The 23637-nt window shown below is 42.1% G+C and overlaps 1 protein-coding gene across 9 annotated transcripts in view; it reads left to right on the forward strand.

Annotated features, from left to right (window-relative positions):
- Positions 1 to 15435: 15435 nt before the first annotated feature.
- Positions 15436 to 23637, forward strand: part of BLTP1 (bridge-like lipid transfer protein family member 1) — a 114170-nt gene continuing 105968 nt past the window's right edge. For all 9 annotated transcript variants that reach the window (XM_054204322.1, XM_054204323.1, XM_054204327.1 and 6 more), the window contains exons 1-2: positions 15436 to 15546; positions 23324 to 23453. In XM_054204322.1, coding sequence (XP_054060297.1) covers positions 23357 to 23453 — 97 coding nt within the window. In that variant the 5' untranslated portion in view covers positions 15436 to 15546; positions 23324 to 23356. The remainder of the gene's footprint in view (positions 15547 to 23323; positions 23454 to 23637) is intronic.

The raw sequence follows: 23637 nt of genomic DNA on the forward strand, positions 1-23637 counted from the left end.
GGAGGACGTGCGGGTACTCCGTGGTGACAGCGTGTAACTCTCCCACCTAATAATGTGTCCGTAGCAACAGCCTGTGTGGAACCTTAAAACTCACTGAAATTTAGCTCAGTTTCTGTATGGAAAGCAGAAGACTCATCTATGAAACAAAGAATAATTCCTGGAGAAATTGAATCCCTTAGGCCACAGGATGGGGAGACAACTAGGGCGTTACGAAGAAGAAAATATCTTTTTTTTTTTTTAATACCAAACAGCAACATTTTCCCCGTGTTCCACTCTGAGAAACAGCAAAATTAAATTCTCACAGTGAAGAACCCCATTAACCTTACCCGTGGGCTATGTTAGCAGTTCAAATTTAATAGAATTATAAACAGTTGAAAATGGACTTTTCTGATAAGAACTGTTGGATGTTCTTAATATAGGTGCTGCTGTTAGTCTTCAAAGTAGCGCTCACCTGTGCAGGTGTGTGCGCAAATGTGTATGTGTGTGTGTTTACCTAAAATAAACACACTTTCTCTTGTTTTAATTCTGCTTCCTGTAGAATGGAAGATGGTGGTTTCCAAGGGGAATAATATTTCAGAACAGAGAATAGGAAGAGTATTTAGAATAACTAAACAATGGATATTGAGAGTGTTTGAGTAGGTGATCCATTATAAATACTTTGTGCAGACTACACAGTATGGCAGTGTACAGATATCAGAGAACTGATAAGTCTACGTGTTCTGAGTTTATGCTCAGAAATGAATATTACAAAATAAAAACCCCAACCATCTATGTTTGCTGTGTTCGTGTTAGTTTCCCGAGATTGCTGTTGGTAATTATGAAAACAAATTGCATAACCAGCTGCCTCATTTGATTTCAAAGAAGTAAGCTAGTGGCAATACAGTGAACACAAAATATATTATTTGGTCACAGTTTTGCAAAGCATCTGCAAAATAAGTAAATAAATAAAAACCCAGAGATTCTGTTAAAATTCTTCAAATGACCCTACAAAGCACCACTTACCACAGAACTTCATTAGAGAGAATTAATGACATAATCTCTGTGTTTACTTCTTCAGAACAATTACTTCAGGCAGGAAATCTTTAGATAAAAACCTCTAATGATGCTAAGTCTCCTATCTAACCTCCTTCCCGAAAACATTATAGTTAATGATGACAAATTCTTTCCTTCTGTATCATAATAAAATTCAGTCTTTGTACGTGGTTCAATAAGAACAATAGACGATTTGGCCTCCTTCTTTCTGATTTTAAATTTAAACTGGTAATTAACTTATGAGAAGTTTACAAAGGTGGAAAAATGCTTTTCATCTTTTGTCACTGTAGTTTTTATTTGTTCTGAACTTGCAATAACTAACAGATCAACTTAAAAAAAGGCCAGAAAATTCCCAAGTTCCGGGGTACAGCAAATGAGGGACGCTACGTGTGCTTTTTTCTTTTATAGGCTGCAGAGGAAATAAGATGAATCAACAAGATACAGTCAGAAAGAGTAGACCAGGTCAGAAGGAAAAAAGTACAGGTATGGATGGAAGAAAAACGACTAAAGATCCATAGTAGGTAAAACTACAGGTATAATAAGTAAGATATGCCACCCCTGAAGTGATGATAAAAAGCTTTCCTGGAGCTAGCAATACAGCCTAAAGCAGTGAGTTTGTGCTGGAAGAAAGCACATCTCCATAGCACCCGGCCCACTGTTGTCCACTCTTGCAAGCTGAGCTCTGAGTCCCTGCAACCCCCTGCCCTGCTTCATGGGCTGCTGGTGTGTACAAGCCTGTGAAAGGAGCTACGAGGCAAATTTACGAACGGGTAAAATGAAAGGGAAAGCAAATACCGCACGTTAAACTATGTGCTTTCTGCGGTGCATTGCTGCAAGGCTAGACTGTGGGTTGTAAGTACTCAGGCAGGAGCACCCATTTCCAGATAATAGTATCTAAGGGCCACATGGTGTTTGGAAGCACAAAAGTGCCAGCTGATCTGCTTACCCACAGATACTGCTAAATATAATGTGAGTTTATCACAAATTTTCAGTCATTATGCAAAAAACTAACTTTGGCCAGTTCTACTTATATGTGCTCACAGTTTTGCAGAAGAAATGGTGATAGGGATTATGCATACAAGTAAGAATTGCAGTGTTGTTCTTCAACAGAAGATTGCAGAATCTACAATAAGTACTATTGATAATGATAGTGACAATGAGTCCTCTACTACTGAGGGTATTTGCATGAACCTTTTGTCCTTTAAAGTACCCACCATTAGGAACATGTATGTATGTAGAGAAGGCTCTGGAAAATGCTGGTCTATGATGGTGTCATGTACTCCTGAGTAGATGATACCAGGGTTTAAATCCCAACAGTAATTTAAGTGTTTCCTATACTAAAGCTGTGATCTGACAATCATTGCTGGAAAGGTGGTGGCAGCTTAAGACATAGCCATCCACAGCCACTTGTTCTCTGCCAGAAATCATCCTGGCAGTTCAGGTAGTGGAACAAATCACTGGAGTGCTCCTCAGCAGCAGCATCGCAGAAGGCAGCCCATCTAATTTGAACTGCTGCTGTGGCTGTGTGAAGTAACTCGTCTGATTTTACACTAGAGTGGGTGAGGAGAGCTCGTGTAGACTGTTCCCTGGCTGAATTGTGGGGATGTGACTGCCTGCAGCTAGCGGCTACTGACATATAGGAGAGACCTTCTGCATAGATTGTCTGATGGTCGCCTAACACTGCAGACTGGAATCAATAACAGTTGCCGTAAAGACTCCTTATCAGTCTGGATAAAGCCAGAGACTCTACAAAAGCAGCATCTTAATGCTTGAAAAGCATAAAGCTGATGTTTGAGGCAATGTAGGTCTATCGATACCGGGATTCATTATAAAAGCTCTTACAGAAACAGTCAATGAAATTATGCAAAATATTTTGTCTGAGTATGCCCCTTAGCATTGCACATGCAAAGGAAAAAGAAGCACATTTAATTCAATATCGCGTGTCTCTCTCTTTTACAGGAACTAGGTAACAGTATGGCATTGACATGGTTGTTACAAGGTCATCAAGAAGTTGTTGGCTGAACAGAAGATTGTGGTAGTCACTTTGTTATTGGAACTGAGCCAGGAGGGCTGGGGAAGAACTTTCACAGCTCAGAATTGCTGATACTTTTTAATAGATCCAGCACAGAATATATGTAAGAGAATATATGATAATCCTCTGAAGTACTTGCTGGAGCTCTCTACTTTCTGAATTTAAAATACACATCACTGCAGTTCAGGGAAGAAAAACAAAACAGCACACCCAAGAATGGACTCTCTTGCCTGAATCTAAAATGTAAACAAAGCACCTCCCCAAACAAGTACCTCCCCAACGCCCCAACAGCAGCCCTTCTCAGTGTACTGAGTTTTGCTGTTATTTACAGATGTTATCAGCTTTTAGTACCTCCTTCTCATACTCAAAAGTAAACATGATGCTTCTTAATTTCAACTCTCGGACAACTGTCTTTCCCAGGCTATCTAGAAACACTCAAAGAACTAATTATTGTTCTAAACCACAGGAGCTCTGTTTTAAAGTAATTTTCCATCCTCACGTGATTTTCTACACTGTGTGAAAGTGTGGGTGCCTCCTGCTGTCCTCATATCACAGTGGCAGGGCTGGGCCGAGGCAGAGTTGACCATCAGAGATGACAGGGGAAGCAGGCAAAAAGCTGGATGCTCATCTGCTTGTGGTGTTTAGGTCTCAACTGTGAGATCAAGGTTTGCAGCGTGTGTGCGTGTGTGCTCTCACCTCATCCCAGTTGTGTACCAGGCACAGCCTTTCTGGGAAGGAAACCGGGGTATTTTGCTCAGAGGTTGAGCCTAACACTCGTGGTGAGATCCTCGGTTGTGACTGGTAGATGAGAGTTGGAAGTTTTACCACATGCACCTTCCAGGCAGAGCAGACATCACCTCTAAGTCCCAGGCAGACCCACATCGAGGCAAGGAAGGCTGTTAGTACCACCGAAAGGCTGGGATTTGTTTGTTCAGAAGACAGATCAACAATGTAGCTGGCAAACATCCAGGACTCAGCTTCCCAGCCCTCTCTGAGCTCCCTGCCCCCATCATCGCTATTCTCTTCTCTCTTGGTTGTGCAGGAGATGCATATGCTGAGCAGTCCCGCGAAGGGGAGCAGGGGCTGCCAGATCCCCCCCTCAGAAGCTCACTGCTCTGCCGGTGTGCGCTTTCCCCTCATTCCTGCTCTCCCTGCCTCTTTCCAGTATGTCAGCATCAACCTCCTCCATCCCCAAACCTTGCATATGGCCACAGATGCCTGGGGCTGTGGAGCTGGGGAGGGGTTGGTGAGAGATGCAGCAGGTGGCAAACAAGGAATCATGAAGAAAATGACAAAACATTAAAAAATAAATCAGCCTTCAGAAGGGTTATGTGATTGCAGATAGTTATACCAAATCCATCACTTCTGTCATTATCATCAGAGCCCTGTCAGAGCCTATCCTCATTGTTTTCAGTGTGCTTTGGATTAGATCTGGAATCAATATGAAGTGTAAAAGAGCTGATTAAAACCAGTGGCAGCTCTGGGAGTTTGGCCAGTGAAAAGCCATCTTGGTGCTTGAACGATGCACCCGGCTCAGCAGTCAGCTGCATCACTGTGGGACTTTTTGCTTTCAGAGCATGTGTCCGTGGGCGACAGTGACAAAGAGAAACACATCTAGGGGACACCATTTGATCTAGAGCTGCGACAAGGCTGCCCGCTGCCAGCAAGACCTGACTCTGGACTGACACAGATGTTCGTTCCGGATTGAAATACTAAGTCGGCATCTACAATACAGTAGGCCGAAAGAGAGTAGGTTTGCTTTTTTGTGGAAGTGCTAGTGCTTAAGTAAGCACTTTTCCTTTTTGCTAAGTCTGCAAAAGCAATGACCATTATGGTCAAAGTCAAAGGAATACTGTCAATTTAGCAGAAGCCCAGTTTCAAAAGGATTTCAAGTCATACTTGTAAAATCTGGTAAAAGCAAAGTCGTTTACGTTGCACAGTTACTACTGAAAGGAGTTTCCATAATAAGCTTGATTTTCAGTTTCTCTCCTTCCCTGTCCCTTGTAAATGTAAATTTAATAATAATAAAATGTGAACTCTGTAAACATATTTCACAGCAAAAATCTAAAAGCCTTCGGTGTTCCCTAAGACCTCATGTCACATCTTGTCCTCTGGTAGCGTTTCTAAGGGAAGTTTGCTTTAGGAACTTGCAAAGAAACACACAGTGATGAGGAAATGTATCTGTAGACTTTTGAACAGTTTTCTACCAGTTTTTGACTCGTGGCAAATCCAGTATTTGTTGGCACTTGTCTGAAAAGCCTAGGCTTGTTTTCTTGACTCACAAAATAGTAAAAGGTTGCATTTCTTTAGCTAACTATTGGGCATCTTTGGGAAAATGTATTAATGTTTGTCACATTGCTGTCACATTTGCCACAATGCAGCATTGTCTAAAGCCCAAAGAAAATCTCTCTGGAAAGAATGATATGATTTACTCCTATGCGTGGCCAGGTAGATTCGTTCATGAGAACTCACAAATGTTTCTGAAGAATACTTGAGAAAGAGGAACACCTAAACACAGGTGAAAGAAAACAACTCACAGACCCCGCTCCCTTTACAAACTATCTGGCTCGGTGCTGTGCCGGGTTCCAAAAATGTTCTGCATGCTGCTTGGAAAAAAGCACAAATACTTCCTGAAATGGCACTTCAAGATAGAGTAACACTTCCCAAAGTGTTCCTGGCTCTTTCCTTGGTTAAAAGAAAGCTTTCTGACCATCATGGGGAGGAGGGAAGGGTGTTAAGTCTGTAGACAAACCCTTCTTTCCTGTGCACGCGTGGAGCCCGGGAAGAGGCAAACCGCAGCCTGGAAGGGAAATTGTGCAGCTCCTTCTGCTAGAAGATAGCTAGCACTTCCCGATCTCCCCCGAGCCAGCACCTCGGCACTGCTCCTGCCCTGCCAGGCTCAGAGACTGGGAAATGTGGGAATGTTGGGACGGCTGGAGAGAGCCCAATTCAAGTGGATCAACTCTACCGTCTTTTGCTCTCTCTATTTCAGCGGGTTTTCAGCTGGTGTTTGGTTTATGTCCTTCCGGCGCTACTGAATGAGCTTGTGGTCAGAGAGGTTCCGCTGTGACCTGAGCTGAAACCCGCAGTCGTAGAAGGGGTAAAGCCATTTTCACCACTGCCGTAAGCAGCATCCAGCATTTGAGATAACAGCTTTTGAAACAGCACAGAAATGGTTACCAGTTTTGTCTTTTTGGCACCAACACTTTAAATAACTTTCACTCTTAGTTCAAGGATACTTGCTGGTGATAACTGTTTTCAAGGATGGTTTAAGGCCTTCAGTTAGATGGAGAGGACACAGCGTGCAAACAGAACATGCTGAGCTATGATTTTCCAGCTACACGTGAGAAAGAAAAAATGAAGGCAGCTGCTTTTTTAAAGCAAAAACCAACTCAGTCTTGCACAGTGGCAAACAGCAGAATAGTATAGTCAGAATACCAACAGGAAAGCTACACAGTTTGTCAAATGCAAATGCAATAAATTGCTTGTTTATAAATTACTTATTGCCTGTAAAAATAATTTGTGAAGCATTTATTAGGTAAAATCATCAAAATCATATGTCTCCAAGGTTGTGGTCTGCGTATTAGCAATGACACTCAGATTATTGCTAAGTGCTACCACTGGCCAGTTTTCATCATAACATTTTATTACCAATAACAATGTATTTATTTGTACCACTTTGTGCACTGACCAGGCTAAGTGGGATCTACAATGATTACACTGCGAACGTGTCAGCAATATTTCATCTGCGTCTCTGTGGAATATGAAGGGCATGCACCCTACCTCCACGGACGTCATGGTCAAAATTTTCAGTAATTTCACCCAGAACAGGACCAAGCCTTGGACGAGCTGCTCTGCTCTCTCTCCTGACGGGGTCCCACTGCATCAGTCTCTGAGGTGAGGGCTTGGGAGCTCTCCATGGGTCAGAGCTCCATGGCCAGTCCTGACTCCTCATTGATTAATTCCCTGATCGCAGAACATCTTGAAGTTGTTCCTCTTCTATTTTTACTGCCGCTTGTGACATTTTTAAAGTCACCTTGCTCATCCGTAAATATTGTAAGCCTTGAAGGTAAGATGCAGTATCTTTCCAATATGACACTATAGCCTTTACACGTGGAGGTATACACAGTGAATAAAGACATTGTCCTTATAGCTTTGTCAACACTTAAACGCTTATATTTTTCCCATTTATCCTGGAAGATGCTCAGAAGACCTGGAAAATGCCTACACAGCAGCCGCTTCACCCACTCAGAGGAGCAGGCAGTGCTCTAGCTGAGTGTGGTCACCTCTGTGGTCTCATAGTAATACTGCACACGCAGCTATGCCCAAAAGACTGGAAACAGATGACGTTATAGATATATAATGTGTCAGAGGATCTCCCAGGCAACTTCCAAAGCCCTTGGTCATGTAGAGCACAAGCATTTCAAGTGCTGAACACGGATAAAGTGCATTGCACAATAATTTGTTGCACAGCTGACTATCCACCATCTCCTGTGTGAAATGGTTCTCTATGAGCACAATTTTGAGAGCATTTGGTCTGATTTTCTGTGCAGCAGTCACTGCCTTTACATAGATACCTTTTTTCTCCTTCCAGTACATGCTTGATTTTTTCCCCTTTATCTCTTCTTTCACCTCTATATCATTTTCCTAAAACCTGCACTTAAGCATGATTATTCCTTCAGTTGCACAATTACATCACCCCTTAAAATCCATGTTAAATTTGTGCATGAAAAATTCACTGTTGGATTTCCCCCACCCTTTTTATTCTTTTTTAAACCAAAAAACGAACAAGTAATGAAAGGGATAAACCCCCACAAAGTCTCAGTATTATCCTACTATGCAGCAGCCATTGAGACAGCAAGTGAAAAGTAGCTTCTCCGACAAAAACGCTAGAGGAGGTTAAAATAAATGTAGGTGGGTATTTGTCATTATGAAAGGTTTATTGTGCAGAGCTGGTATTAAACATGGGGTGATATCCTGCGTATGTCTTTATACACCCAAACTGCAAGTCTGTGGGAAAAAGAACACAGAATCTGAGCCAGAATTATTTGTAAACATGGGATAGATGAGATTTATATAACAGGCTACTGCAGATTTATGAATCCAGGAAAGGAAATAATTACAAAGGAAATTAAAGTTAAAAATAGTCATGAACCACCAAAAAGACTCTGCTTTCACCTCTTTCTCTGGCAACGGAGTATTACACCCACTTGCTGTGTGCCAGTTCATTCTTCTAGATAACCAGTAGGGCCAGGAATGGGGTCTCCAGTTTGAAAAAGAAACTTTACTTGGTAAGTACTTCTCATTGTATGTTCAAAATAGGTTTTAGATTGCCTACACAAAAAGCTTATACAATTTGCCCATACATCCAGCACAAAAAGTCTTCTAATAGTGTTTCAGTACAATGCACTTCTTTTGAATAACTAAAAATAAGAGAAATTTAAGAACGAAAGCTAAAGCTAACCTACCATCTGATGACATTTATTACATAAAATGTAATGTGTTGTTAATAAAGTGATGCTGTAGAGCTATAAGATGTGAATGCTGAAGGAATGGACATAACTTCTTCTAGATGCCATAGAGGCAATTATTTATAGGGCTATAGACGCCCAATAAAATCCAGTATAAAACAGTAACGCAACTAGACAGAAACAAAATGAGGAGAAAGAGTCAAGATGTAGCTCTACAGCACCGGATATTGCTGTTACCTGTGGCACGTGTGGTGGCACTGGGACTGTGTCAGGGAGCAGGGAGGATGCCCGGCGTCTTCTAGCGGCTTCCAAATACACACTCAGAGCCAGGCACAGGTTTTTAACAGGTTCAGAAAACAGATCATAGGAAAACACAACAGGCTAAAGGAAATCTCTGGGACCGTTAATAACAGCAATAACTTCCTTAATAGCAACAATTTCCTTAATGGTAAGGAAGTTATAATGCATACAAAAAAAAATCTATACCAAAAAAGGATGCAGTAACACAATTAAGCTTCGTGTGTGCACGTCTAGCAAGTGATGTGGGGGACAGGTGAGAAAGGTGTGTTTTAAAACCATTAAGTGAAGGATTTTGTGAAAAAATGTGTGCAGGTGCAACATAAGGACACTCAAGTGTGTTTCAGTAGTTGCCAAGATACAGTGATGGGATATCATGGGATCCCTACCTTTTTGCTTGTTTTCATCTCTCATTTTCTGAAATTAAAAGTAACAATTTTTCACGGAAATTGGATTTTTAGTGCTGTCTGAAAACAGTTTTGATTGATAGATGAATTTTAACAAGTTGTTGGTAAAAGCTTTTGGCTTCTACAAGCTAAACCCTGGGCTGGCTGAAATCAGTGTTCGTTTTATGTGGCTTGATGCCTGTTTCCTCGCAAGATAATCTGTATGCGAGAGGTCTAAATGAGATGTGAGAGAGCTTTCCTGTGAATTTGGCTAAACAACACCTCTTATGAAATGCAGTTTTTATTATCAGTGTTGGTTTACAGTCACACTCATTAATCACATCAGAAGGAAAAGGTTTATAAAAATGATTGAAGAAACTAAAATAAGAACTAACATGTTTTGTTAGTAATTCTCAAATACCATTCTGACTGCTGATCAAAGTGAAAACTCTATTGTTTAGTTTAGAGGACTATGACAGCATATCCTTTATGTAGGGTAAATCAAATTTTCCTTTAGATTTTATTTAGGGATTTAATGAAGAATAGCTTGATCCTTCTACATTTTTCCTATATTCATGTAAGATCTGGATGCACAGATCCAGACACCAATAAACTACTCTCAGAGCAAGGAGGATTTATTTCTCTCAGCTCAGAAGGAACCTGTTTGGGAATCATTTTTTGGGCACACCATGAGATGGAAAACCTCCTTTGAAAGACCAACAACCTTCAGTGAAGCTCCTTGGAAAAATACTCTTTGTAAGCAAAAAAGACACTGTGAGTACCAAAAGGTCAAGTATGGAATAAATTAAAGCTGTAATTGATAACAAGTGACTTCCAGCTCTGGCAAATTTTGTACTTAATACGAATTATTAATATTTGTTTGTTTTCTGAACTGAGTGTCTGTGATTTTACCCTCAGATGAAAAGAACCAAAGAATTTCAGCTTTTGCCACGAGGCTAAAGGATGTCGGTGTTTCTGACCCACCAGCTGCTGGCTTATGTTATAGTGAGATTTTGCAGTGTCACAAATATTTTGCATAAGGAGAATTATATTTATTTATGTCTAAGCTCAGTGTTTGTTTTTGATGTAATCTAGAACGAACTTTTATAGTAAACACTAAAGTTATTTACAGAAAGCGTAAACCAACCAGTACTTCCATTTATATACTCACAGCTCCAGCAACTTCAAAGCGCTTGCTAAAGCACAGCTGAAGACAGAATTTAGTTTTATAAAATACAGATCAGTAGTAATATGCTTTTTATTTCTATTTATTTATGATCGTTTTCTCAGAGCTGGGAGAATGAGGGAAATATTTTAAATTCGGAGTTGGTTACCATGCTGCTCTTGGTCCACCCGAGCGGGAGCCCAGCCCAAGGAGCGAGACACCCGTGTCTGCACTCTGCAGCCTCCTGTGATGCTGGACACAGCACCAGGAAAACAATTCCCCAAGGATACGGCTACAGCACTCCCTGCAAGAGGACTGCCTGACAAGGACTTTTCAATCCGATAAAAAATACAACGGAGCTCTTTACGGTTTCCTGATTAAATGAATTGTCTCATAAAGTAACCGACGCTGGTGAATCAGCTTCTAACGCTGCAATGGTGAATGCCTGTTCTGCTTACCCGGGCTGGCAGGGGGGCTGTTGCCAGAGTCTGGTTGCTTTGGGGGATGCAGATGGAGCGTTGGTGATGGGAGACGGGGTGAGGACAGGAGCGGCAGAAGGAAGAGAAGGCTCAAGGCTCTGTGGTCGCCTCTGGGGCTGGGTCCTTGCCTGCTCTCACACTGCCTGGGGAGGGGATCCCGGATCACTGCGAAAGGACGTTGCTGGGATTAGTGGGCTGAGAGAGAAACAAAATCCTTGCTACTTAAGCAATTGTATACGGCAGTTTAGTAAGAAGTTGCTGGCTTAATTGTAAAAAGAAAATAATTGTTGGTAAGGCAGGCTTTCTGCTGCATTACTGAAGGAGAAGCGCTGGCGTGCCCAAGCCTGATTTGTAGAGGGGCCGTGCGCCTGAGCATCCAGGTAATGTCAGCTGGAGCGGCAACTGTTCCATTCCCCTGGAAAATGCCAGGAGTACCCAGCTGCCCCAACAAGGTAAATAGTATAAGTCTGAGAAATGAGTATCAGTGTTCCTGGTCACGTTTTTGCTTTTGTTAAATAGTGTCATGCACCCAGCAGCTTCTGGTTCTGTATAAATACATTCTGGCAGCTTCAACATTAGCTTGACTTTGACCCTTGGCTGGCATCAACCAAAGATAAAATACAGGAGTTAAAAGACTTGGGAGCTTTTAAAACAACATTCAGAGAAGCATCTTTCACTGTGAAACAGAGGAGGCATAAATAATTTAAAGATGATGCTTTTACTCAACTACTCCTCTTCCCTTACAAAGAAAGTCTTGGAGTTTAAGGCATAAAAATAAACATTCTGAGGCAAGTGGGAATGCCACCTGGTGTAAAATAAGTTAAAGCATAGAGGACAGGGTTATAATTTTCCTTAACTTGAAAGTTATATGAGACAACGTTTATAAAAATCTCTTTTCAATTCCCATGCTGACAACTAAAGACGCAACAACATATGCTGCAAAGAATTAAGGACGAACTATTCTTCTCTGTTTTCTAGACCATGAGAAAAATTTGGGCAGGCTTGGAAAGTTATACCCCAGGGACAATATTCAAGCCGGGGTTGTTTGTGCTGTGTGCGTGTATGTCACGCCATCAGAAGCTGCCAGTTTCCCCCCAAAAGGCAAACAAGCCTTTGGTATGTTAGAGAGTGGACAGGACTAATAAAACGCCATGACTTAGCTCCCCCGCTGTGAAATGTGAATCTAGGTAGGACAGTCATTATGTTACTCTACTTTTAAGGTACTGAATCATAGTACAGTGCATTATATTTCATCTGTTAATCTCAAGCCACCTCAAGAACAGCTTGATGTGTTGGGAGAGGCTTTCTTGGTCCTTCAGATCTGAATCATCAACTGGATTACAGAAGGAAAAGGTGATTAATCAACTCGTTTCTCTCATTTCTCTCATTACCTGAGTGGTTTTGTTTATGTCGATACCATATTTTGAAGCTTTGATTATTTGGGTACCCTTTTAAAAGTAATTTCTACAAATAAATTTCAAATGTCAAATATATTTTATTGTCTGGCATCAGCGTACAGAAGGAAGAGCTGACAAAAGCAATCCAGCATCATTACTTATTGGGAAGAAAATGACAGGAAAACTCCTTTAAGAAGAGAGAGCAGGAAAAGAAAGCAGGAGGAAAGTATCAGGAGCCAATTTGTGGACACTCCCCCCAAAGGTCATGGGAGGCAATGGAAGGAATGAAACTGGTGATGGAAATCAGCAACACAGACAAACATCCCAAAAAATGCAATCTTCAAAAAAGCAGCAGGCAATCAGGCAGGGGTGCTGTGAGAATCCACAAACCTCACGTCAGCGCTAACCCACGGCAACCACCAGCTCTGCTCCCCATCACACCCATGCAACACCCCTGCCTCCAGGAAACTGCCCTCATGGGGTCAGAAACATCAATATAATGCCAGGTGCCCACTTGAAAAAAGAAACGCCTGGCACCCAAGGCTTTCCACAGCTCCAGGCTGTGACACAGTGACTCATGGAGGTCATCCATGTGCAAGGTCCCACGCTTTAGACTGAATTTGTTTCGACTGAGACAGATGATGCTGACAAAATAACCCTCAGGTGTAAAAAAAGGGGGATCTGAAAACTGAGCACGTGCAAATCTAATAATGAAATAAGACTGTTGCTGTTAATTGCTAAAATTACTCTTTGTTACCTGTTTGGGAAATAATTCTTATTATTGCTGCATTAGCAAAGGGACCAAAGACATTTACAGCAGCAATGCTGCTGGCTATCACGAGGCAAAAAGTGAAACATGCTCTTAGATTGCATGCTATAAATACGCACATGTTCTAATTTTTGATATAAACACAGTGGCATGTTGGATTTAAGCTGGTCTTTATTTAAAAATACTGTGTGGAATAACTTCTGTTCTTGATTTTATCTGTTGCACAAGTAGACTCAAAGCCTCTGCATTTCCTCCCCACCACTGGAATTGTGATAAGAATTTCAGGTACCCCGGCTTTTCTATTTCAATCCTGGTAACTTTAAATTGTGGTATTACACTAAGAACAGAAACCATTTCTCCCTCTGCCTTATTTTAGTTGTTCTGGGACACATTATGCCCTGTAATTGATAAGAGTTTAAAAATAAATCTAGTTTGGCCTTTTCAAACATAAAAATATTTTCTTGAGATGAAAGTGCAGGTTTCTTTTTCAGAGAAGGTAAATACTAATGCCCTTTGTGAAACAAATAGGTTCAAAGTAATAGAGGGGTAAATATTTTTCCTTGCGTTAACACTGCATTTCAATTTTCTTGCTGGGCCTGTATCAGCATTAAAGCTTTTCTTTCCATCTCTTACACCATTCAAAGGCCCACCTTCCCCAAGCTCTAGTGCTAATTTTGAGCTAAAATCTCTTCATGTGACTTAGCTGCATGGTCCTCATTAAAACCTTCAGGCACCATGTGGATAAAAACATTTGGAAGAGCCTCCCGATACCCTGAACATCCATCCCCTCAGCGCAGCAGGTCAGAGCATCGCTGGAGTGCACAGCTCCAGCAACAGCGGGGAATGAGGTGGAAAGGGGGGCTTCACTATGAAAACCAGAAGTATTTAAACAATATTTTTCTTACTATGCTTAGTATGATGAGAATGTAATAAAAAAACACGAAGGATAAACCTTGTTAGATAACACTTGCTTTGATGGTAGTTCATCTGCTGGGCGGAGGATGCCTGAAGCTGTTCTGAGCACGGCACTGCCCGGCCACGCTGCTGAGGACGCCGGGGTGCAGCCGGGGTGAGGGTTCACCTCTGGTTTGCAGCACTGAAAGATCATGATGCTGCTTGAGGGATAGTCCTGCCCATGCCTTTCTGCACCAGGCTAACAGCTCTCACCAGGCTCCCAGGAGCATCCGTGCCCTTGTGCAGTGAGTGGGATCAGCTTGCTGTTTGCCGATCTGGCTGAAAGCTGGCTCTGCAGGGAAAACCATGTGTTCTGCTTGAGTCAACATGGGGTAAAAGGCAAGAACACATGGCTTGTAGACCCACACAAGACCCACAAATCCTCTGCTTAGCTGGGCTCAGCTTCACTTTGGCTCATGCGAATCCACGCAGCCCATAGACAGGTCTCGCTGTCAGGCCAGTGACAGCAGGATGCTGTTTTAGGGGACCTGTGTTTGCTCTCCCAATGGGTTTATTTTGCAGGTACGGAGCAGTACAACCAACTTTGCAATCTAGGTGCCCAAGGCTGGGTACCCAAGGCTGCCGTCTGAGCCCTGGGAGATAGAGCAGGACAGAACACAGAGCTCTTGACAGTGCACACGCACCACGTGGAAAGAGGCACACACACAGGCATCGTCAGCTCCCGCTTGTTTCCTCAGATACACTGGAAAAGTCTGCAGGATGCATGCCTGGCTGATTTTAAAGAAATCTATGCACTTATCATGTTTTACTACTTCTGACAGTAAAGTCATGCCAACGCACGTGTTCAAAAATGTCTGACAACCAACTTTTTATCTGTCTGTCTTTCGTGGGTGAGTTTTGTCCACCTGCTTTGGAGGGAACAACCAAGAGACGGAAGAACGAGCAGCCAGAAGACAGAATTACCCATCGACTGGGTAAACAACACACGTCAGCTCCTCCTGGTTAAGAAACGACCAAACTCCGAGCAAACGGGACAGCGGCGGCCGGCCGGTCCCTCAGCGGCGCGGCCTGGCCGGGCTGAGGGGAGGCCGGGCGGGCAGCGAGGGGCCGGCAGCGCTTCTCCTCACGGGACGCTTCCAAGGCGGTGGTGACAACTCCGTCTGCGGCAGGATCCATGAAAAGGACTAAAATATATAAAAAAAAAAAATCACTAAAATTACCAGACAGACCCCAGCACGCACCGCCACCGCAGCGGGCCCGCCGCCTGTGACTGCGCATGCGCGGCGCACCCCCGGTGAAGGGGTGGCAGCGGCTCCGCCCCCCCCTCCCAGCCAGCACCGCCTCTTGCGATTGGCGGCGCGCCCCCCTTCTTCCCGCCCCCTCGGGGAGGCACCGCCCCCGCCATTGGCCCCGCCGCCCGGCGGCGCCTGGCGATTGGCTGCGGCGGCGCTGCGGGTTGGCGGCGCGGCGCGGAGGGGCGGGGCGGGGCGGGGCGGCCCGGCCCGGCCCGGCCCGGCCCGGCCTTCGCCGTGAGGTGCGGGAGGGCGCCGGCTACCGCCGCCGCTTCCGGGTCCGTGGTGAAGCCGCCGCGGAGGGCGATGGCGTAAGTGCGGGAGCAGGGGGGAGGCACAGGGCGGGGATTGCCGTTCCCACCGGGCTGGGCCCGCTTGAAGGCGGGGCGGGAGCCGGGGCCGAGGGGTCGGCCCCGCCGCCGTTCCTGGGCCTGTCAGGCCGCGCCGCCGGCGGCCTCCGTGAGGTAAGAGCTCGCCAGCGGGGCGGCTCTGAGGGGCCGGCAGCGGCCTGGGGTGTTCGCCGTGCTGGGTGGCCGCGCCTCCTCCGCCGAGGGGGAGGCGATCATCGCATGCTGCCTCCTCCGCGTTGTGTTGCCGGTGGCGGCGCGGCTCCCGTCCTCCGCCCGCTTTCCCTGGAAGCGATGTGAGAGGAAAACTCTCCGGCTTTTCTTCCCCGCCCCCTTTACATCTGTCTTTTGTGGGTTAACTCCGTGCAGAAAGGGTGTGAGGTCAGAGGACAGGAGTTCAGGCGCTTCTAGTTTTGTTTTTAGCTTGTGAGAAAAGTTTCGTTCTTCCCTTTCCCTGGCCGGTGAAAGATGGTCGCTGCCGGTGCCCGCGGCCCGCAGAGGGTTTTAATGCGCACACATGCACTGATTTAACACAAAGTGCATCTGCTTTTTGTCGATGTGTAAAGCTGTGATGATAGTGTGCTTGTATGTCACATTGTAAATAAAAAAATCTGATGTAACTTACCAATATAACGTGCTTTAACATGTTAATACAGTGGAGGCATATTTAAAAGATCAGAATATAGCCAATAAGCCAATATCCCCGTCATAATCTACAGCTGGATTTGTTTCCCATTTTAAGACACAGGTCCGCAGCAGCCTTCACTAAACTTTGTGAAAACTTCCAAGGTTGGTAGTTAACTGCAGCGTATGTATCTTCATGTATAATTTTATCAGGCTTAATATGAAAAAGACCAATATCATTGCCATGGGAGTTCTTCTGTTGTGTGATTTAATTAGTTAATTCTACTGTTCTGGTTTTTTTTATTGTAGCTGTGCAGGTTTTTTCACAATTTTTATGTGCAAAACATAATGACCAGATAAACTGTCAGGCCAGAAATTTTGGCGACTGAGGAGAAAAACTGGAGTGTAGGGGGAAGTATTCCTTTTGTTGTAAAGTATGCTAATAAGGTTTTCAAACTATCATTGGTAAAAACAGTGGTTAAGGTCTTATTAGGCAGTTGGTACTAAGTGGATGTTCAGGGATATTTGCTTAGGATCATGGCCTGAACTTGCACAATTTGACAGTGTCTATGAACAAATTAATGCATGAGGTGACTTTGCTCTTGGTGAATTGTCTTGGGTTGATTGAGTGGAGGTATGTGCACACCTGGGACTTGTCTAGGGAGAGGTCTCATCCTCATGTGTGGCATGCTACAGTAACTCACCCCTTTTGGGTATGCTGTTAGAAAACTTGGGCATGTGAAACATGCATCAGCTGCTCTTTGGTAATTGTCCTTTTGCATAATTTTATCCTGGGGGGAACAGGCAAGAGTTTACTGCTCTTCATTAGCAGTGTGCAGAGTTATCCTGTGTTTACAGTGGTGCTGAGATATGCTACCTTCTCCTAGTAACTTCTTTTCTTCTTCTATAACATCTTCTAGCACTTGTTGCTGCTCCAGAATCTTTGGGTTGACTGCGGACTGGGACAGACGCTAATGAAGAACTATATGTAGTTCACTTAAGGATGATGGTATATGTAGCCACAAGACTGATTTTTTTTAGTTTGATTTATGGCAGATTTACCCCTTTATCGAAATTGTGGTGGTGTGTCAGAGGAGAAATTTACAAGAAGTACTTCTGGAAAAACTTATGTGTAAGATGTAGAAGTCTCAATTTCGTAGAGTATTTCAGAAGTACAATGCTGTAGTTCAAATTAAAAAAGGGAGAGAAAAACTAAAGTCATTGCCCTGTTGTTGAGACCAGACCCTAAAAAGAATATTTTGTAATTTTTTTTCTAAATAGAGGAATGTGCATCAAGGAAGTTCTTATTTATTTCAACTATTATGAGCCTTTAGATTCTGTTTGGTTTTTTTTTTTATTTTGTCCTCTTTTTCCTTTGGCAGCATCAAAAGCTGGCAATGTAAGTAGGAAAACAACCCTGAATGAGTCTGGGAGGCAAGGTTAAACAATAGATTTTTATTTTTAAAAATAAAGTTAAATGAACGATCATCCAGAGTTATTAGGCATTCCTAGGCTAGCAGTTGAGTGATGCAGAGAGTACTGTATGTTGGTTGCCATAGCAGGAGTTTGTCTTTGATTTCTTCTGTATTAAAACTCATGTCCTGTACTACAAAAAAAAAATAAATAAAAATATATCACTTTTGCTGTCTTGGACACTGAATCAGTAGATACCAGATTTTTTCTTCTGTTTTTTTCCCCACTGTGCTCAGAAGGGTGTTAATTTTTTTAATTTTTGCTGTAAATGCTTCTCTAGTGGTTTTTATTTCTCTATTAGGTAAAATAAATCTCATCAGGTAGGCTACTGTAAGAATATTTTTTTATCTTATATCTTACAGTTCCTTTGAATATACTTTAATTTTGATTTAATTAATTTTTAAGTAAACATGTTATTTACTAACTTAAGCTACTGTAGTGCAAATTATGTTTAACTAAGTCTGTCTGCGCACCGGTTTAACTAGGTGTGACTCTCTTCTGTGCTCTGTTTTTAGTTCAGCTGTTTCCGCTGGAGGTTGTAGCAAGATTTCATTGGTATAATTAAAGCAGTAGTTTAGTTTGTTTACAGTTTACCGCTATTTTTACTTCAAGCACTAGCAGAGGGGGAGGAAAACAGGCCTGGATCTTGGTTCTTTTAGTAACAAAAAGAACTGCTAATCTTTAATTGGGTATAAGGTATGAATCCAATGCAGCATGTCAGATGGCAGGAATTGCTGTGTGGGTGCTGTCACTTAGCTTATTTTTTTTTTTTGTGTACATGTGTGTTTTGAGAACAACTTTCCTTCTCTTCCTTCCTCTTTGCCTTGCTTGTTGATTAAAGAATAGCTGAACTTCCTAGGCTGTGCTAGGACTGATTTGAAGTCTTCGGACCTAGCTGGAGTGTTTTGGGAAAGACGCCAAGGTTGGCAGCTTTTTGTTTTGTGAAATGTGCCTAATGTGCGTCTGGGTGCTGACAATGTCATGATACTTTCAGAGGAAAATTCAGTCGAGTGGTGTTTATGTTTGTGAGGCTCCTTTCTAATATCATTTAATTATCTAAAGGTCTGATTTCGTAGCAGCTGTTGCTGGGGACCCCTTGAAAGAAAGTGAAGGGATGCAAAAATGCCACTTTTTTCCTTTTCTCTAAGGAACCACTGTGGGTATGGCTCCTTTACTGGAGATGTGAAGCATCCAGGCGTGTTATCTACATTCATTTCTTTAGACTAGAGGGATTTACTTCCTGTTGTTTAATGTGTCATTTTGGGTGTAATTGTGACTCCACTGTCTTGTAATTGCTGTACAAGTTGGGAGTTGAGTATCCTTAGAATGGTAGTTAACCTCTAATAACATCAATTAACATATATTCAGTAAGCACTTAATTTCTGTGAAGATCTGAGGAACATGCCTGACAAATTTAAACTTCTGGTTTATTCCCCCCATGAATTCTAGTAATAAGGGGATTGTCATCATCTGTTATTTCTGTACCCGCTTCCTAACTGTATAAAAGTATTTCTTCTCAATATCATGACATGCTAGGGTTTTTTTCCCACCTTTGGATATCAGTTTTATTTAGCAATTTCTACAATATGTGTCAGAGAAAGTGTTACAAAGGATGTGATAAACAGACAGTTCTTTCTCCTTTTCTTGACCTGCATTACCCTAATGCTCTTGGGCACTGAATAAAAAGTCTGTTGCCTCCATCCTCAGCTATAGGTACAGGACAGACCTTTTACAGGTGGGTTGTTGCTCCCTAGGCTGCAGCTGCCTCTGCCAAGCAACTGCCCTGTGGTGACCGGGCTTCTGTTGTAGGGTTTTCTTTGTGGACTCTTTCATATATGCATGCTTGCTGTAAATTTTTAATGAAAATTAATGTAAATTTTCAAGCAGCGGTTTGTTCTCGGTGTTAAGTGTTAATGTGTCAGGCTGAGGTTAAAACTAGTTTACCTATTTGATTCCATTGAAATGTGTTTCTAAAGATTTGAAGCCACTGCTTTTGAGTATTTGGCTTTTTAGGGATAGAGTATTTGCTGTGAAAACTGGATCGAGTTTGGAGTACTGGAAGCGGCCTGGAAATGAAGTGCATCCCTGCAGGATTGTAACATCACTTGCATCCTCTTAGTACTGAGAAAAATGGATTAACATGTGGCACAAGTAATTAAAAAAAATTTTTAAAAGTGTCTGTGAGTGTGTGTTTCTGCTATAAAGCAAGCCTGTCTGCCCAGGAGGAGGAAATCTACAGCAATATCGAACCCTCACATCTTCAAGCCAGTCCACTGTCTGCTTTGAACACACTAAGTGCTCTAAACATGTACAACCTGAAAAGCAGGCCCCAAGTATTTCAGTTTGGGCATCATAAATAAAGAATTTGGCCTTTATCTCTCCTTGCTTCAGATATCTCATTTGCAGAAAGAAGACTACATAACCACTTAAAGGACTCCTGTGAAGATAAATATGTGTAGTGGGATTCTGACACTTCAGTGCTACAGAATCCTCCTCTTCTCATGTCCTCCTCCCAGGAGAAAGCTAATACATTTTGTATGTATTAATATGCTACATGGTAAATGAGAGCCACAAGTGACATACTGAATAGTAAAGATGTGCTTAAAAAAAAAAGCAGAGGGGGAAAGCAAATAACCCAAAATACCTGCTAAGTTTCACACTATGTTCCAGTGTGTTAACTGAGCTCATCACAAAATATCAGAGACCTTGAGAAAATACTATAAATAAGTGCAGAGAGGTAAACACGAAATTCTGGGTTTCTCTTCCTTTTTGGTGTGTTTTCTTTCCTCTGTTATCAGGGCTGGTAAGAATCAGTTTCCCATCCAGACTTTGGTCTCATCCTTACAAGCATTGTCTAATAAGCTTTGGAAAGTATACTGTTACTTCAGAAGAATAGAGTGGCAGTATAAATGCAAATTACAGGTTTATCAACCTAGGGGTCAGTGCTCCTGGAGAGCGCAACAGTTAATATTTTGTCTGATTGCAAAGTAATTTGCCGGTAGGAATAAATATAACAGAGGGTGGATGAGTGCAGGCAGCTGGGAGCTATGCACGATTTAAATCTATGGGTACAGTATGTAGGGCATGGAAGACGAAGGCAGATGGGTGCAGGACTGTCAACAGAAAGAAGTGCTGGTTACTGAAAGTAGCTAATATCTGTCCTGAAGAGACTGCATCTCTTCCTCGTAACGATTATGATGATCCTGATCCTTCCTCTCCATCCTCCATGCTGTATAAATGCACAATGACGTTACAAACGAGGTGTACTACTTAAGTGTCTACATGCATTCCCCTTTGTATTACGCTAATTCATATGGCCAAAATTCCTTGGTAATCTAAATGGATTAAGCACCTGCTTCCTTCGAGATTCATACTGAGACCCCACATCTAGTGCAGGTGTTGCTGCTGCCTCTTTCTGGGTGGTTACACTTTCATTGCCATCATCTTCTTCCTGAGGTGACTTGATGAAGGGTGAAAGGTGCCCGGCAGTGGGGCAGGGTGTTAAAGGATCAGCTGCAGAGTTCCAAAATGACATACTGACACATGATAACTGATGAGGAATTCCTGTGTTTATTTGCATGCAAATAGCCAATTTATTCCAGCAGACTTCCAAGGATAACCAATTTATGCTTATGGATAGTGGTGACAAAAAATCATGGTCTTTATTTAAAAAAGATGGTCTTTATTTACATAAGTAACTGTCAAGATCCCATGACTTGCCTGAGTTGTCTTGCCACAGCCCTATTCAGAACACAATGATATTTAATGTCCTGCCTCAGTATCAAGTAACATTGGGTGATAATTTTTTAGGAAAAAGCCACAGGTTGCTTTATTGAGGGATTAAATAGAGGTGGTGTTCATTAAGGTGATAGGCAGTCCTCACCAATTAACAGCACTTCCATGGTGGTCTTGCTCACAAAATAACGACCCTCTTGGTAAGAAAGGGGGGAAAAAACCCCAAGTTGTTTCTTCCTTTATGCTGAGGGTGTTCATTTTGGTTTCTCCTGTTACCCTGTCATTCACGGGTTAAAGGCTCTTGGAGGCTGCCCGCAGAGGCATCATCTGCTTCATAATACAAGTTGACATGTGGGTTTTTTATTAAGGTACTGTGAATGTCTTAAAGCAAATCACAGTGCCATTATGTGATTTAATTTGCCGTTATAATGTCCCTTCTAAAACATGGGCTTCTTTTTTTTAAATGTGTGTATATGATGCTTATTATTCCTCTTTGTAGGGGAGCAAAGTTAGTAGCTACTTTATCATCAGTGCTGGAAGCGATGTCTGGTGTTTTGGCATTGAGGCTTTTTTTGTTGTTTTTTTGTTTGTTTCTGTTTATTGCTTTCATGGTATTTCCTCCCCGTTCTATTTCTTCTTAGAGAAGAGGTACCAAACCAACTGTTAGCACTTATTCTTGGGACTCTACTTGTATTTTAGTTCAAAACTTAGGCTCTTAGTTCATGGTACTGTGTTTGCCCAAGTGTAGGGAAGAAACAAGCGCATTAAAGGCGGGTTTTTTTCAACTTCTCCTTCGTATGGATATTACAGGAAAAATTGGAAACTGGATAAATTGTTAGTTTTATTAGTAACACTTCTAAAACTGACTATTCCAAAGATGTTATGCTGCTCAAAATCTAAGGTCTTACCAGTGTTACTTAGTTTTATGTTCTAGAGCTCTTGATGGAGAGCATCGAAGATTTCTTAAAAAAAAAAAAAAAAAAGAAATAAAGTCTACTCTTTTTTTTTTTTTTTTTTTTTTTTTGAGGGTTGAATATTGACAGGAAGATAGGTTGCCGGAAGCTGGAATGTGTTAAAAAAAGCACCAAAAAAACTCCCCCAGAATTAATGCTTATCTTCCTGTAAGAAGGCTTCACAGATAACATCCAAGGGAGAAGACTTAAAATGAAACTAATACAAATAAAATACTGCTGTATAATTACATATGTTACTGAGTTGAGCTACTCCCTGTTAATCACACTTAATTAACATAACCCAGTTGCAAGATGATTTATAGGTGGTTTGAATAAGTGTGTAAGATCAGAAGGGCTGGTTTTCTGCTCTCTATAACAGAGACACTGTGTAGTCACTTTTTTATACGATGATGCAAATCCATCCTAAAGAAGAGAATTAATGGACACAGTGGATTATGAGGTTATGGGAATTTTCCATAGGTCCTGAAAGTGTCTGCTTCAGCCTCTCCTTCCGTGAGGGCAGAGGGTTCAGTCTCATATTATCTCATATTAATTTTTTGAATGTTAGAAGGCTTAATACAGACTCGTTATTACTTGTGTGTTTAGTTACCATTTGACTTACTTCTATGGTACAACAGTTTTATAAATTTATTTGCTGTTATAAGCTGCACAGGGCATTCAGGGTACCAAATTTGGAGACCATATCCTGGCATTCTATTGATCTGTAATCTGTTTTAGGAAGGCGTGTTTCAGCAGAGATGACTGGGAGTGTTCCTGGAGCTCTAGAGTAGAAGAAAGAGTTGATAATCATGAAGATGTTATTGAAGGAATAAAACCAGTAAATTCATATTTGTGTGAAACAGACTGCTAGAGGTCATTTAACATACTCAGTTTTCTCCAAACTGTATTGTGCTTGTTACTCATTTTGGTTCTGATGTTGTCTTTTTTGCTTGCAGTTCTATAGGTGCTGGTGCAAAAACAGTTTAGCAATGGATCAAAGAAAAAATGATAGTTTTGTCCCAAGTATCACGCAGTTGGAAGACTTCCTAACAGAACATGACTCCAATGTTGTTTGGCTATTAGTAGGTAAGGTGAATCAGTTCTGTTTTGGTTAAATGTTTGGGGTTTTTTTTGTGTGCACTTTTAAACATGCTTCTTTAAATACTGGTGTACTAATATCAAATTTCTTACCAAATTGCATCAAAACATTAAAAATAGATTTTTATTCGTCATACAACTGTTTAGTGAGGTGTGGCAATGCTACTTAAGT

Source organism: Rissa tridactyla, chromosome 5 (assembly GCF_028500815.1).
Source record: "Rissa tridactyla isolate bRisTri1 chromosome 5, bRisTri1.patW.cur.20221130, whole genome shotgun sequence".
In the NCBI taxonomy this organism is placed as follows: Eukaryota; Metazoa; Chordata; class Aves; order Charadriiformes; family Laridae; genus Rissa; species Rissa tridactyla.